The sequence below is a fragment of the Silurus meridionalis genome, chromosome 13 (genome assembly GCF_014805685.1).
Source record: "Silurus meridionalis isolate SWU-2019-XX chromosome 13, ASM1480568v1, whole genome shotgun sequence".
Taxonomy (NCBI): domain Eukaryota; kingdom Metazoa; phylum Chordata; class Actinopteri; order Siluriformes; family Siluridae; genus Silurus; species Silurus meridionalis.
In genome coordinates this window covers 13,065,894-13,083,332 of record NC_060896.1, presented here as the reverse complement: position 1 = coordinate 13,083,332, position 17,439 = coordinate 13,065,894, and the positions used below count along the sequence as shown (strand labels likewise).

The 17,439-nt window shown below is 37.3% G+C and overlaps 1 protein-coding gene across 1 annotated transcript in view; it reads left to right on the top strand.

Annotated features, from left to right (window-relative positions):
* The window catches only part of megf11 (multiple EGF-like-domains 11), a 119,232-nt gene that overhangs the window by 59,514 nt on the left and 42,279 nt on the right, over window positions 1-17,439 (top strand). The window contains 2 exon segments of the mRNA XM_046864274.1: window positions 16,682-16,928; window positions 17,102-17,222. Of these exon segments, the coding sequence (XP_046720230.1) occupies window positions 16,682-16,928; window positions 17,102-17,222 (368 nt within the window).

The following is a 17,439-nucleotide window of genomic DNA, read 5'->3' as shown; positions in this document are numbered from 1 at the left end:
GGCTCAGGAGACTTCGCACTGTCCCCTCTGGTTCTCTCTCTCTCACCCAGCCCCACTGGGGCTGGACGTTATAGTGCAGACATGGCTGAGGCTACATCTGTACGCCTTTTCCCCTATCGCGCTGCTCCCGGAGTTCTAGAGAGAATCCGCCAGGAAGGAACTTGTCTCCTTCTGGTGGCACCTCGTTGGCCAGGCAGACCGTGGTTTTCGGACCTGCTGTCCTTCCTCGAGGGACATCCTTGGGGAATTCCTCCCAGGAGGGATCACCTCTCACAGGCAGGGGGAACCCTATTCACCCCCGCCCAGAGTTATGGAAGCTGTGGCTGTGGCCTCTGAGGGGGTGCAGTCAGTTTCTAGCAGCTGGTCTCTCTACTGAGGTATTAGAGACCATCATCCATTGAAGAGCTCCCTCCACGAGGAGGTTGTATGCCGCTTCCCTTTTCCTTTTTCAGAATCTAATGTCGCTACCATCGCTCATTTTGTAGCTTCCTGGTCACGACTGCCTATTGGCCAGATTTTACACATGATTCAGAGCGTAAACAACGCGAGCTGTTCCCAAAGTGTTTCGATGCAGCTCTTGTTCCCTCTGGGAATTAGGGTTACATACGTAACCTAGTGATGTTTGTGTTGTTCTGTGTGGTAGGTTTTCCTTTTTTTTTGACCAAACATAACAATGGTGTCTAGGGCTAAAATCTTAAGTCATATCTGACCATAATTTATGGTTTTAAGTGGAGTTCCATTGATGTGTGTTAAATTTCAGGCTCCTTCAAAGTTGGGGTAAATGAGAATTTTCAGGGTTGGCCTCATTGAGGATTTATTTTATGCAAGTAAAACAGCGTGTTGTTATGGAAAAAATCATTAAATAATGAGTCATTAGTCATTAATCGCAGAATTGCATTTGCCACATAACTAATTTGTTTGGCTGATCTTACCGGTCTCTCACGGATAACACGATAGACCAAAAAACTTATAGGGAATAGATTTTATGCAGTTTTATGTTTAAATAATGACATTTATTAATAAAAATATAATTATTCATTATAAAATGAAGTAAAATGTTAATACAGTACAGTACTGTATACATAAAATAGCATTTTTGGGGTGGCGTCCGTTTATCGGGGTCGGTTTTGGAACTTAACCACTGCGATAAACGGGGGACTACCAGTGGTGGGCCATCAGGGTTGGTCAGAGGGAAACTGTTACAGCCAAGTTCGACTAGCAAAACGCATCTGTAGCGATCTGCACACATTAATACATCTGAGTTCTAATTTTTTACGCCCACAATGGCTGACGGAGGAAGAGAAATTGATTTGGTCTCAGACATTCTTAAAAATCCATTTTCAAGAAAAGCTAGACATCGTGAGAAGAGGTCAGCCAACCCCGGAGCTAGCTAGCGTGTCTCAGCCTGGGAAATGGTTTGTTCGTCACTTCCAGACCAGTGAATATGAGCAGTATCACTGGCTTACAGCCTCTAAGAAGCGATGTAAATTATGGCTATGTATCTCTGGTGAGTAGGTTGTATTTTATTTACATTTTTTATGTTTCTGTCATGTTATTAGACAAATATTGATTCTGAACTGCTCCAGATGATGTAGGTGCACAGTTGCAGTTGTAGTGTAGAGGTTTGGAGTTGTCTTAACTGGGTTTCTTGCTTTAGTAAAATGGTATTCACCTTACATTGGAAAAAGCCTCTCTCTCTGTAATGGCACGGGTTGTTATATTGCGTTTTTGTATAGTTATTTATGGTTTCTATAATTGCGATATAATAGTGGTGGTATAAAGGGGTGGATTAAGTCGGGTACGTCCCCACTGAAGGCCCAGGTACCAAATGCACGGCCCGCTGCTGGGATTACTGTATTAAAAACATAATTTCATTGCTTATGCTAAATTTAAGTCAAACAAGCTTCTAAATGTTGTAATATATGATTTTTGTAATATAATCACATAGATTAAACCATGTAGAGTTTACATAATTAAGTTCAGGTAATATTCGTGTATTAACATAATGTAGCTCAATTATGCTATGAAATACCGAGAGATGTTGATACTGGCATAATTATAGTATGGAATTAACACGATTAAAGCCGGTACTGTATAAGAATGTAGTGTAATGTGCCTGTTGCAGGATATCAGTGAACTCAGGTTTTTTTTTTTTTTTTTTCCTGTTTATATATAAGTTTTATTTGTTTTATACAAGCTGCAACCTACCATTTTTGTCAACTAGCCATAACTTTTCCTTTGGGGTTCCTCTATACTTTGCACCATATCCAACGGTAATGAGACCTACAGTATAATAGTCTCTCTCTGGAACTGCTTTTTGGAACTATTGAAAAATTGGAAATAATGAACATTATATCGAGGTTGCAGAATAGAACGTACTGGATTTTGATAATTATTATTATACTCACCATTCTTTTTTTTTTTTTTTTTGGGGGGGGGAATTATAATTAGACCATTATTATGATTGTCATGAACATTGACTGGCCATAAAGAAGTTTGTGCTGCAACTCCAAACACCTGCATGATAAGTTCATGCTCAGTAGACTCAAAGCTGACCCAGAAAAAGTGTGTGTGACATATCCCATTTTTTCACCGGCTGTTATGCCGGCAGTTTTCAGCAGGTGCGAGAACCTCGGAGGTACATGATGTTTCACCAAGGGGAGATGGGGGGCAATTCGCATAGTCCCAAAACCACTCGCATTGATTAATGGTCTGTGTTTCTGCTCTTCTTACCTGTGTTTCTCTAGTAGGCTATATTGCCTTTTAAAACCTCTTCACTTCCTCGCTATTTTTCTTGATGTCCAACAGACATTAAAATGCACGGACCATTTCATGTGCCAAACAATCTAGTGTTTACACTAACTGCTGTAACAGGAAATAGCTGTGTGTAATATGTATGTTCAGCTATGTAAGTACAGTTACAGTATACTAAAATATTTCTTATGTATAGGTCATGCTATACATCTACTTTTGTAAAGCTTTGACCGAAGAGTTAGTACTCTGTAGTAAAATAGATTTTGTTAGCGAGGGGTGGAGAATACAGGCATTTTGGTTTCAATTCTAACCAACATGACCACCATTTAAACTTACTTCTAATGACCATCATTAGAAAGCACTTTGTATAGGAACTTGTAAAAAAAATTGGCTGAATTGGCCTAATCTTTTGGGGTTTTTTTTAACAAAAATGTTGCCTTAGATATAATGTGTGTTCTGGTGTATATCAGGGTAATGATTTTGCCCATTTTGTTGTTTTGAGCATATTTTTAAATCCAGAGTAGAAGCGAGTACATGGAACACATGTAGGTACTGTAGTGCTCATGGGGCTGTTATAAATAAGCAATGATGCATATGCAGCATTGCCCTCTACTGGAAAGCTTCATCAGGGTCACCAGAAGCTGTATATCCTTATCCTTATCTTTCTCTGTCAAAATGCCTATATTAGAGATATTGCAATTATAAATGTCAATGTTGCAATGATAAATAATTTTTTTTGCTTCGTTTTTGCAGATTTACAGACCTTATGACTATTTGGTTGGTGGAATATCTGATATCAATTACTTAAACACACAAACTCCTGTACATGTGGGTCTCTTGCATACGTTGGTCCAAACTCCCCCATCGACCCTCTGCCACAAGCCTTGGCACTATCCAGTTCATCCTAATTAGAATTAATAATTAAAAATAGGAAATCAATAAGTTCAAATTAAGTGTCACACAAGCACACTTTATTGGGTTGACATTGTCTATGGAATGCAGGCTTTTGGTCACTGCTGACCTCGCACGTGTTCTGCATCCATACTGGATCCCACCTCCCCCCTTATTAATGTCCTTCATGTTTGATTGGAGGCATCTAAATAAACCATCTCTTTTCTTGTTGCTCGTCCATATGTGAAATGGATGAGAGAGCTTGTAACCCCCTTGAGGGAAGATCTGTGCGGAATGAAGAGAGGAAGAATTATTAATTGGTAGTAGTGGCCGCTGGTGTAACAATCTGCTGATAAGGACACTTTTGACTTTTTGTTGAATAAGCTTCTGGTTTTGCTGCACTGGGTCAAGGCTTTTCCCACATTATTCAACAACTGTATAATGACCTTGCTTTTGCCTACATCATTCACGTCCAAAATTCCTTTTTCACTTTCTATAGGTTCAGGAATTGGTTATCCCCTTAAATGCATGTGATAATCAACTTTTATGATTTTAAGAAGCGATTACTCATTATTAGTCAACCATAATTTAATCCGAATTACTTTCTTGGTCTTGGGTGTGTGCCTGACTACAAGGGTGCAATGATTAAACCCCTTAATTAAGCGGTTTATTGCAAAAATGTATGCATGAATCAATTCAATTCATTTAGACAGGGAAATAAATGCGTATAAACTGTATAATGTATAATTCTCGTTATTAAAACCCATCATAGCACTGTGACTGCAGGAGTCATGACAGTAAGTCATTTTATTTGCTACTGCCTGAACATTTTTTGCTGCTTGTCACCTTAGTCGTAAGTGCTGCCTTCGACATAGTAGAGAACACTGACCCTTAATCAGCAAGGTTGAATAGAAATGAGTGGAGGTTTGAGTGCATGGAATGACATATGAAAGACCCTGTCTGATTCATGAAAATGTTGTACGACTTGAAATGAGTGCAAATGATGAATTACCTTAAGCTACATAAAAACAAGCTCCTGCATGCTAGTCCCTGATTAATATGTCGTATGCACACAGCTCATCAGAGTTTACCGTTATAAGAAATTCCACAGTACATGAACCATGCTGAAAGAAATGATAGGAAGAAGGAAACAAACAAAAAGAAAAGTAAAAATTGTTCATTTCAGGCATAAATATTGATAATCCTAATTCTAGGTTGTAATTAAATACTTTGTGAATTAACCAATAATTGTTTTACAGTCCTTCCAATTTATCAAGGAATGCTTGTAATGCGTCTTTATTAGTACCAAGAATGAAAACATCTGTAGCCCTATTTTTGCCTGCAGAACTCAAACTTTACAAAAAAAAAAAATAGACTGTACAAAATATTTTATTAAAATTTAAAACCATCTGTTTAATATATTCTTGTAATAAGCAACTGTGTGCTTAATTTCTCGATATTTGTATTTTCATATATTAAATGCTAATGTACTTTATATGACTAACATTTCTTTCATTGTATACAAACTGTATTGTATCAGATCCAGTGTATACATTGTATACATCTTATTATTTTTTTTATAGTGTCTATCTATCTATCTATCTATCTATCTATCTATCTATCTATCTATCTATCTATCTATCTATCTATCTATCTATCTATCTATCTATCTATCTATCTAAACAAAAAGTTGATTTAAGAGTTAAGCAATGATTTCTTTCAGGTTACCTATACAAAACTTGGAATCTAAAACTAAATAAGAGCTGATTGGTTTTCTTAAGGCTCTTATTGATCCTAGCTCACATTTAAATAGACCTTGAAGAAATGACCCAGTTGTATCCTTGGTAGAACATCTATTCTGCTCAGTCATTAGACAGTAATTAATTTGGTAACAATGTCAGTAAACATTCCTCCCCGAACACAATGTTATCAAGGAAGGTACTGCAGCTTAATAATGATTCCTCTCCTGTTGCTGGGTGAGTGCAGGTCCCCACACTACCTCTCTTTCTCAGCACGAAAAGAAACTCACAGTGAGAGTTTGTCTGAGATGAATGAGGGCAGTAGGGATGACTCGCAGCATAGTGGCAGCTACAACTCACACACCCTTCTCTCTGTTATTCCTACTCAGCACTATTCACCACTCATGACTATCGGCAGGCCTTTCTGTATATTTCGAAAAAGATCCATCAGCACTCCGCTTCATGCAAGGCATCCCAAAAGCTTTTTCCCTCTACAGCAGCCAGGATCACTCTGTAGGCTAATAAATAATCTTGTGATGAGTGTCAAAGGAGACCTAGAAAGGACGGTGGGGCATGTCGTGCAGGGAGTATTGACAGTTTTTATGGTAGTATGCTTAGCAAAGCTGCCAAGTGACATTTATCACCAAGTTTACCAAATAAACATAGCTTTCACACCAAGCCCTTAGAGCAATGCAGCTGTCCTTGTAGGCCCATTAGGCTGTGACAACTGGACACAGGACTCAGATAAATATCTGGACGCTTACTTATGGGAGAAAGCACATGATATGAATCTGTGCTTTGTCTTTTTTTTTTTCTTTGCCTTTCCCTGTTCTGTACTGCCATTGTATCCATAATAGGGAAGCCACTTATAACCAGAATAATTCCAAATACAATATGTTCTGTATATGAATATGTATTAGGCTGATCTGTCCGGAGGCTTCACTCGGCTTCACTTAAAACAAATAGAAATTAAGTGACTGATTATTCATGTAGGTAATTCAGTGTAGTTATTTTCTATATTACTATATTATAAATTTTTTATTGCTTTAGCTATTCGGTATTTCTTTTGTTTAGAAATTATGTTGAAAATACTTGTCAATGTTGTTGATGTTTTGTTAGCAGCACTATTCAAGTTGCATCCTATTTAACCAATTTATGTTAAACACTAAAAGTCAAGGGAAAGCACATATATTTGAGCGTGTTGCAAAAAAATAGTCAAATATTGAGACATACTGTGGCATACATATATATATATATATATATATATATATATATATATATTTCTTTCTTTCTTTCTTTCTTTCTTTCTTTCTTTCTTTTTTCTATTTTTTCTTTTTATTATTATTTTTTTTTACAGTTTTTTTCAGTTGCTTTGGAGAATTTCATTATCATCCTTAAACTATCCTTAATATTTGTAAACCAGTAAGTGCATCCTTAATGCAATTTATAAAAAACAGGACAACACATTGGCGTTCCTGCAAAAGCCTGTACTTTTCTCAAAATCCTTAGTTTGTCTCCCAAAAGTACATATTTATGTCAATGCATATCTCATTGCCATCAGAATAAAAAGTCCTTTTGTCATTGTTCACAAACATTGTCAGAATGTTTAGGTATGTTGTCAGTATGATGGTGCACAGTGTCAATGTTTTTTTGATATAAACTATGGTTTGGATTATAATGATTCAAATTTCACAAGGCTGAATTTCTTCAGTACAGCATCTATAAATTTCAGCAGCACAAATTTATTTATTTGACTGCATATTTGATTCATATTGATTGCAAGATTCCAAATAGGATTCATAATTTTACTGTACTGTACTACTGTTCGTTCATTTCTTGGTTTTGTAATTGTAAGAAATTGTAATTCTGCGTTTTTGCTCTGTTGCCAAATGAAGGTTCATAAGATTCACCTTAGACTTACTTTAGAGAACTAGTTGATCATTGGTTGATTGGATGCCGTAAAAACTCGCCTTCATTAGTGACATTCAAGATTCATCTGCCCAATTCATCAATTCAAGAAACATTTACCGAAAATAAGTTTAATAGAAATTTTAGATGACAGATTCTGACAACTGGTTTAATCATTTTGCATATAATGACTTATGCCATGAACTGATGCTGAGATGTTTTGTCAAAACTTTTCAAGTGAAACTAGTAAAATATATTTTGATCAACATGACATAAACAACTGATAATCTAGGAAACTGTAGACAATTGTACATAATCAATTAAATGAATTCACCATAGCATTCATTCAATAAAAGCAATGAGAATTGCATTTATGATGTACACAAGTGACTATATGATGTTGAGGTTAACCAAGTAGTTTTAAGAAATTTCAATTCGGATCTGAGAAACCCAACAAAGAAACTGTGAAAAACTGTAATAATAATGATGATCAAACAGACATGCAGAAACGCTGCATTAATCGTGCGTTAAAAATATTTAGGGCTGTTAAAATTAATTTGTATGTTAATAACAGATTAATTTTGACAGCCCTAATATATATACTGTATATACAGTGGTGTGAAAACCTGATTTCTTGATTACTTTTTTTTTTGCATGTTTGTCACACTTTAATGTTTCAGATCATCAAACTAATTTAAATATAAGTAAAAGATAACACAAGTGAACACAACATTCAGTTTTTAAATGAAGGTTTTTATTATTGAGGGAAAAGAAAATCCAAAACTACATGGAACTGTGTAAAAAAATAAATTTTGCCGCCTAAACCTAATAACTGGTTGGGCCACCCTTAGCAGCAACAACTGCAATCAAGCGTTTGCTATAACTTGTAGTGAGTCTGTTACAGCGCTGTGGAGGATTTTATGCAGAATTGTTGTAATTTAGCCACATTGGAGGGTTTTTTAACATGAACCGCCTTTTAAAGGTCATGCCACAGTATCTCAATAGGATTCAGTTCAGGACTTTGACTGGGCCACTCCAAAGTGTTTTTCTTCAGCCATTCAGAGGTGGACTTGCTGGTGTGTTTTGGATCATTGTCCTGCTGCAGAACCCAATTTCGCTTCAGCTTGATGTCACGAACAAATGGCTGGACATTCTCCTTTAGGATTTGTTAGTAAACAGCAGAATTCATGGTTTTATTTATCACAGCAAGTCTTCCAGGTCCTGAAGCAGCAAAACAGCCCCAGACCGCCACCATATTTTACTGTTGGTATGATGTTCTTTTTTTGAAATGCGGTGTAACTTTTACGCCAGACGTAATAGGACATACACTTTTGAAAAAGTTTAACTTTTGTCTCCTCAGTCCACAGAGTATTTTCCAAAAATTCTTGGGGATCATCAAGATGTTTTCTCTCAAAACTGAGATGAGCCTTTATGTTATTTTTGCTTAGCAGCGGCTTTCGTCTTGGAACTCTGCCATGCAGATCATTTTTGCTGTCTCTTTCTTATGGTGGAGTCATGAACACTGACCTTAACTGAGGCAAGTGAGGCCTGCAGGTCTTTGGATGTTGTTGTGGGGTCTTTTGTGACCTCTTGGATGAGTCGTCGCTGTGCCACTCACACAAATTATAAAGCAATTTATAAAACTTTGGGACGCCAGCGAACCACAGTGAGAACCACATCTCAGCATGCTGAGATGTCTAGCTTTTGAGGATCTTTTGGGCTACTTAATTTGTCAGGCAGGTCCTATTTAAGAGAATTCTTGATTGTTAACAGGTGTGGCATTAATCAAGCCTGGGTGTGTCTAGAGAAATTGAATTGAAGTGTGAAAACCACAGTTTTAACAGGGGGGAAAACACTTTTTCCACTGCATGTACTTACTGGGACTTACCTGACTTAAACCACCTCTTAATACCACCACTTTCATGTTACAATTATACAACCATAAATGCTTTATTAGAACGCATGGCATTACAGAAAGAGAGGCATTTTGCATATGGAAGGTCCAAACCTCTACACTAAAATCGCAACTGTGCACCTACATCATCTGGAGCAGTTCAGAATCAATATTTGTCTAATAACATGACAAAAAAATAAAAAATTCAAATACAATACAACCTACTCACCAGAGATGCATACACATAGTTTGCACCGCTCCTCAGAGGCTGTAAGCCAGTGGTGCCGCTCGTATTCACAAGCTAACTAGCATCGGGGGTTGGCCGATCTCTTTTCACGATGTCTAGCTTTTCTTGAAAATGGATTTTTAAAAATGTCCGAGACCAAATTAATTTCTCTTCCTCTGTCAGCCATTGTGGGTGTAAAAAAATTCTAACTCTGATGTGTTAATGTGTGCAGATCGCTACAGACATGTTTTACCAGTAGAACTTGGCTGTAACAGTTTCCCTCTGACCAACCAATCAGAGGACAGAAAAATGCTGACGCTATTCTGGGCCAGCTAGCTGCCCTATGAGGCGAATTTTAAATCTTATTGTTTAAAGAAACAGACCCACTGCTAATATAGTCTATTGTACATCAGCCAGCACTACTGATTCTGAAGGCCCTGGGCAGATTTGACATTGCAGCACATAAAGGCTGAAATCTGATTGGACCAAAAATCTAACACTCACATACATGTACTGTAAGCAGTGCAGCCAAGAGAAATGCTACGAAATGAAGAGAATAAACTGTTGGAAATAAATTAATACAATTTCATGGAACAAATATTAGAATTTAGGTTGTAAATGTAGGTCAGTGCATCTGATAGTGTTTTAGGCCAGCAGAGAAGGCCTGTGCTGTGCATCAGGTACAGAAGCTGCTTTCAAAAAAACAGACGTATAAGTGCTGCCAGTACTGTATATGTTTATATGTAATTATATAATTTATTCTATATAATTAAATTTATCATGATGCTTTTCCTGTTTTATTTGGCAAAGCAATCCATCACAAAACTCCTCCTCCATTGTGCGAGGGGTATGTAATATTAACTGGAAAAGTGACCACAGATTTACACTTCTGCCCGAAGTCTGGATCTACCCAAAATAGTATACCATCTGGGTGCCTCTGGGATACTCATTTCAACATACTATCATTTGAAACACACTACTTCTAATCTCAGATACTATTTAGGATGGATAGAAAGCAAAATGGGACAGAGCACTAGAGTTTATTGTCTTACAGTCAAGCTTTTGTTGTTTTTTATTGTAAGTGTCACATTATTCCCTGTAGTCTTTATGTTTCTTGCCACATTTTATGTCATTTCATGGTTGTTTTGTTTGGCTATCAACTTTTGTAAAAATTACAGGACTAACTTAAAAAAGAAACAGTAATTTACTGAACAGCCCAGAGAGCATTGTTAAACCGATTAATAAAAACTGGCAAAACTACAAAAAGGCTGTTTGCCAAAATTTACTGACCAGGTAATAACGGCATTAGTTAGACAAGCAACAAGTTTTATTTAACACAGTTTTATTAATTTTGTTCACCTAATTAATTTTAGCATTCTGGTAATAATTAGGATTTACCGTAATTTCCGGACTATTAAGTGCACCCAAATATAAGCCGCACCCACTGAATTTTACAAAGATTTTTATTTTGAACATAAATAAGCCACACCGGTATATAAGCCGCAGGTGTCTACACTGACACTAATGAACTTTACACAGGCTTTAACGAAAGACAGTGTCTGTTACAAGGTGTAACAGGTGAAATATGTTGTGGCTCCTTTAAGAGCAGAGCGGTATTTTAAGAATGGGCTGCCGCTGCATTTTTCCGGTATTACTGCATGTGTGCAAGACCGAGGAATATGTCCTTATTATTTTCTGATGCTAATTTCTAAGTTTCTTTGACTAACCCATAATGCTGTTGCCAAGAAAAATAAAAAAGCACGAGTTTTGGAAACCTGTCTGTGCTTATATAATTTCTGTTGCAACTGGAGTTAGCGAGGTATCCCATGACCCAGACTCAACGCTTTACAATGGCTTGTATCTTAACAGTAGCCTACCAAGAAAGTCATTGTTCACTGTCTTCCTCCTTTCTTTCACATCTATTTCTCTCAGAGGTTTTTCTTTTGGCATCGTCGTGCGTTTAAAAATCACAATCGGTGAATCTTTTCTCCCGATGCCGTGCAGCTCAGAAAAACCCAGGAAAAATCCATAAATAAGCCGCTTCGTTGTTTAAGCCACGTGGGAAAAAAGTAGCGGCTTATAGTCCGGAAAATACGGTATTTATTTGTTCAGGTTAAAACCATGCTACAGCTTATTCTGACCTTCTAAAAGAAATAAAAGCTGTATTTGGAAAACAGTTCACTCACACTTGAGAACTGCCCATACCTGTCTATATTCAGCTATTATGATACCCTTCATTTCATTATAAACATAGAATTGAAAAAACCTTGATTGACACCACGTTGTCCATTTTATGGGGAGTCCAAAAATTATATATTTTTTTCCTGCAACCTTGGACACAAGTGCCTCTAGCTCAACTTCACTGAAATGTGTTTTTCCTAGTTCTTTGTACTTCTTTCCTTGGATATTGAGTAGCTGTAGTTTGCTGAATGCTGTTCTTTTCTTATTATTAAAAACTGTAACACTGTGGCAAAACTACAAAAAGGCTGTTTGGCAAAATTCACTGACCAGATAATTACAGCATTTGTCAACAAGTTTTATTCAACATAGTTTTATTCATTTTGTTCAGCGTTCTGGTAAAAATTAGGATTAATTTATTCGTCAAGGTTAAAAATTAGCTACATCAGTGTTTGTAAAAATACATTTTTATTAAATCTGAGTTCAGCCTATTCTGACCTACTAAAAGAAATTAAAGCTGAATTTGGAAAACAGTTCACACACACTTGAGAACTGTCAATACCTGTCTACTGTATATTAAGCTATTATGATACCCTTCATTTCATTATTAAAAAGAGTTGAAAAACCTTAATTGACACCACATTTTGATCATTTTTTGAGGTACGACCTTGGACACAAGCACCTCTAGCTCCAATTCACAGTTTTGTTTGTTTTTCCTAGTTCTATGTACTTCTTTTCTTGGATATTGGGTAGCTGTAGTTTGCTGAATGATGTTCATTAATTGACTCACTTTAGCTTTAACCTGTATTAATAATTTCTGATCAACTGAATGGGTAATGTTTTCACACAGCTGAAACGTATTTATCACTTGTACTTTGAATCACCTCTCTCCCTAATGCCTTTTGACTGTGTTATGAATCAGTGGCAGATTCTGCACCATTCTGTGTGCACAAATCTGTGCATATTTATGCAGCTTTGATGAGTAAGGTGTACTTTTGCTAAAAATAGATACAAAGAGTATATGAATCATCTTTTTTACTGCTTTTTTAAACATTATTGATTCATACACTTCTGCTCCTCTTACACATATTGAGATAACATTCTAAACTTTAAAATCAGTTTCACAGCTTAAAATTGTTTAAAAAAATGTCAGTTTCCCTATCTAGTTCGAACAGAATGTTCTGATGTATCTAAAATTTGTAATTATATTATTCGTAATCAAATAGAGTATTATATAGTCTGTTTAAAAATGTATTTTTTTACACAGTTTGTCATTTTATTGCATTATAGCATTATAGCAGACATACATTAACAATACGATATTTTTGTATATATATTATATAACATTTGTTTCACTTGTGAGATGTGTTTCAAAAAGTGTAAGAAAAAGGTGCTTTTCAAGTTCTTAATTGATTATTATACAGTAAGAATCCAAGACTTTCTAGTACACTTTCCCAGGAGTATTAATGCTTTCTAAGGTCCACACAAAATGCATTGTTTTAACAAGGCAATATGGTTTAAAAGCATAAATCAGAACGAAGCTGAATTGCCCGGTTTTGTTTAGACGGATACAAATGTACACATTGAGCAAACTCTGACATAATGAATCTGGACCTTTGTGTCTGCCAGTACAGTGTTGCAAACTGCACTACGTAAATGTCTTTCTAATACAGTTTCACTGTATTGGACCACTGGGGCTCCACTTACCACAAAACATACCATGTACAAGCTAAGGTCTTTGACTCTCAGTGAAGTCTGTTGACAGAAAGTGCATAGGTTGCATCCCCAGTACACACCTGTTTTGCTGGCAAGGGCTTTGTCTGGTGCTATTAATGCAGGTTATGTTGCAGGTCTCACTACTTAAGATGAATTTCTGCCCACACATAGACACACTCATTCAAACACTCCCCAACAAGCCTCTACCCTATGGGGTGTGATGTGATCCTCTATTTCTTCCTAAGTCCCTTCAGATTTCTACTCATTCAAGTAGCTTCTGTTTCTTAACCTTCAAAATCAGACTGCCATGTGTATGTTTTTTTTTTAGCCTTTCCAGTAGTGCTGAATGAACTCTTGCTCCTTAATCACTGCTAAATGCTGTCAGCAGTCCACAGTGACAGTTGGGTGCAGGTGAGTCTGTAAAAGCTTCTGTACAGGGAGAGATGGCAATTTAATGTGCTTTATCTAGTGGTGGGCAGAAGGGTCACTTTGCTGGGGAAAAGGAGACTTTAAGTCGTCCAAAGGAAACTTGTTGTGAAGCATCTGGGGGCCCAGAGGGACAAAGCTTCTACAAGTTAAGTCCTGCCTGAATTTTCCACTTTACTTTTCTGTTGTAATTCAGTGTCATTGCAAACGAGCCACACAGGTGGATTTCAGGCTGCATCAGGGCTCACTCCATGGCTAAAGTTAAAGAAGCGAAGCTCTCACTTTAGGTCTGATGAAGATCTGACGAAGTCTGGGGTCAGGCAGCTGGTGATGTGCTGTGTTTGTCTGCTTTCTCTCATCAGCGTGGGAGTGCTGAATGGTGGGGGGTGGACAGATGATTGACTGTAAGCGGAGCAAGCGATGAACCTCTCATCCATCTCACCCGACCACCCACCGACTCTCTGTTTCCATAGGGGCTTGGTCATTTATGTGGCATGTGAGTTCAGCCTTCATGCCAAATTTACTCAAATCAATACCTCGCTCTGGGCCACTTAATCGAGCATGCTCTAGTCAAGTCGGAGAAGACGCTGCTACTATGCTGGGTGACCCCCCTCGGTGATATGGCAGCTTTTTCTCCCACTGCTGATCATGTGCTTTAGGTTTTCCTGGCAAAGAGACCATGCATGGCTTCCTCCCTGCCAACAGGTTTCATTAAGACCTCATCAGTTTCTAACACATCTCTCTCACCTCAGCCAAATGAACACAGGTAGACTGTTCCCCACATTTATTAGTATTTCTCAGCACTGAAGCCAGAATCAATACATAAATGTTAACTTCATGCCGCCCAGGCATCATGATGGTGATTTTTATTGTAAAGTCTCTGAAAGGTGATGGCAGTCCGAGTCTCTGCCGGTTTATGATCAGCATCTTATAAAAAACATTAAAGTGACAGGGCAATGTCTGAGAAAAAGCAAACATCATTTAAATGATTTTCTTTTTTTGCAACCTTCTTATTGAGCAAGTAAATGTTTGCTTGCAAACACATTTTGTTTGACTTCATCCATTTTTTAAAGGAATTAGAAATAAATTAAAAAGTGATCAGAAAAAAAGGGAAATTGTTCAAAGGCATTGCACAAGCATTGGGCTAATACAACAAATTTGATTGTACTGAAAAAGAAACCACTGGTTTACCAACATCCAGATGTGTAACAAGTCGACCAGGAAAAAAAACAACAGCAGTTAATGGCATCACCAACAACAGTTCACAGCAGGAGTGACAATATCACAATTCACTGTTCAAATAAGACTTCAAGAGCAAAAATACAGAGGCCACACCACAAAGGGCAAATCAATTATCAGCATTCAAAGCAGATTGAAGTATTGAATTGAAAAGTAAATTCAACAAGACTAACCTCATCCAAAGTGATGGAAAGCCTAGAGTTTGGACAAAGAAAGGACCCACTCGTGATTCAAAATATAGAAGGAGGTGGTGTTATGGCGTGGGCTTGCATTCCTGCTACTAGTACAAGCTCGTAACTAAAGATGACATAATAACAGTTTTTCTTTTCCAATACTGGCACTGGCACTTTCTATCAGCCAATTTAAATATCCTTCACATAGGGTTTTTCATTGAAACCTGCTATACTTTAAATAAGTTTTAAACTAAAGTGCATAAAATGCATAGGTATAAATATGATTAATTAAAACCACAATTTAAAAAAAAAATTTCTCAAATATTTATTTAAATGTCACAAATTTAATCTTTTCCCTTTTTCGTACAGGATCAAACCAAATCTTTTTTTTTTTCCTCTGATTTCCGAGCTGCTATTTTTGTACTGATACAGCTATTTACATGTCAACAAGTTTATACTAGCTTTCTTTTTAATCCTCTGCTTCATGACCAGTCACACATTGCATTCATTTAAACTTGTTGGAATTTTATGTGAAACACATGTAGCAATAGAACTGATATAGATGTATCTGTTTATTTTTGCAGTTTTGGACATAACTCTATCTCTATCTTACACTTGCCATGGAGTATTTTAAATGCTGTTCCATACATTTGGATTTATTTACTGTATGTGTAAGTGATGGGTCTAGCTGTACATGTGTTGGCTCATTCGTACAAGCTCGTGGCAGTGGATTCTTGTCTGGTGGTTTCAATGCTTTCCTGCTGACATTTCTTTGTTCCCTTTAGTCTCTTAGAGTGTATGATAACTTTGGACACTACCTACTGCACACCCACACTTCATTTAGCAAACAGTAGTTTTTTCCCACCCAGTGGCACCTGGTTATGTTACTATGTACCATTTGAATGTACCATTTCCTTTCATTTATATTGAATCTTTATTAGATCAATAGGGCAGTTACAATAAATTGCTACAAGGACCTGTGTGTATCTTTGGGAAATGATTATCACCATATTTACACATATCTGAGTTTTAAACAGTAGTTTATTGTTTAAGATTATTTTACAATCCCTTTAAAAGAGAATGATTTTCCTGTTAAAACTGGTGTATCTTATGGTTCTAAATATACAATTCTGAATTCTATGTTAAGGAGTCTCATTCAGCCATTATCACATCAGGCTTTCTTTTTAGGCATCTAGATTTGATCTAGTTTTAAATAGCTGCTTTTTGGCAATGGAAATTTTTTGCAAATTGCTCTACAGATAAAAATTTAATTGAATTTAATGGGGTTTGGAGCATTTCCTCTCATGGGAGTAGTAATGAGCAGTAGCCTGTAAGGATCGGTATGTGACACACATTAATTATTTTCTCCTGTGCAGTGTCTTATTTGTTTTACTGCATCTCTAATAACTTTATGCCCCCTTGACTAAATTATTACAGTAAAACAAAATTATTTTTAATAGACCCATAAAATGCAGTATTCCTTTTGTTCATTTGTAATGTTTGTCTTCTGTGCTTGTTTTTTTTTTTTTCGCCCCAGGCTGTGAGAGTGGCTACTGGGGACCTCACTGCAGCAATCGGTGTCAGTGTCAGAACGGAGCCCTGTGTAACCCCATCACTGGTGCCTGTGTCTGCACGGACGGCTACCAGGGCTGGCGATGTGAGGACCCCTGTGAGCCCGGGTACTATGGCAAGGGTTGCCAGCTGCAGTGCCAATGTCTTAATGGTGCCACCTGTCATCATGAGACAGGCGAGTGCATCTGTGCTCCTGGGTATATGGGTGCTGTGTAAGTAGATTATCACTTGTACCAAATGCATGTCTTCTGTATTGTTGGATAAATCAATTACAGTTCTGATGATTTGTGGAAATTATTTAAATATTTTTTTATGTGTTTTTTTATTTAAAAATTGCTCATGTGGAACTGAGCAGTTCTGAATTTCTGTTCTTGTGCTCTGGCAGCTGCGGTGTACGCTGTCCCTCCGGCAGTCACGGGACCCAGTGTGAGCAGCGCTGCCCCTGCCAGAATGGTGGAACCTGCCACCACATCACTGGAGAGTGCTCATGTCCGGCTGGCTGGACCGTAAGGCTCACTACATACCGCCGGTGAAAGACTAAATGTCGGAAAGTGACAAGGGAGATAAACGATAGAATGACAAAGAGAGGAGGGGAACACTGATCAGGGGACAGATGATGAGGGGAAGGGTTTAGAGAGAATGAAAGAGAGGGGAACGAAGGATGACTGATGGAAGAAAGGATGACATGAGATGGAATGAAACTGAGAGAGTGATGGAGAAAGG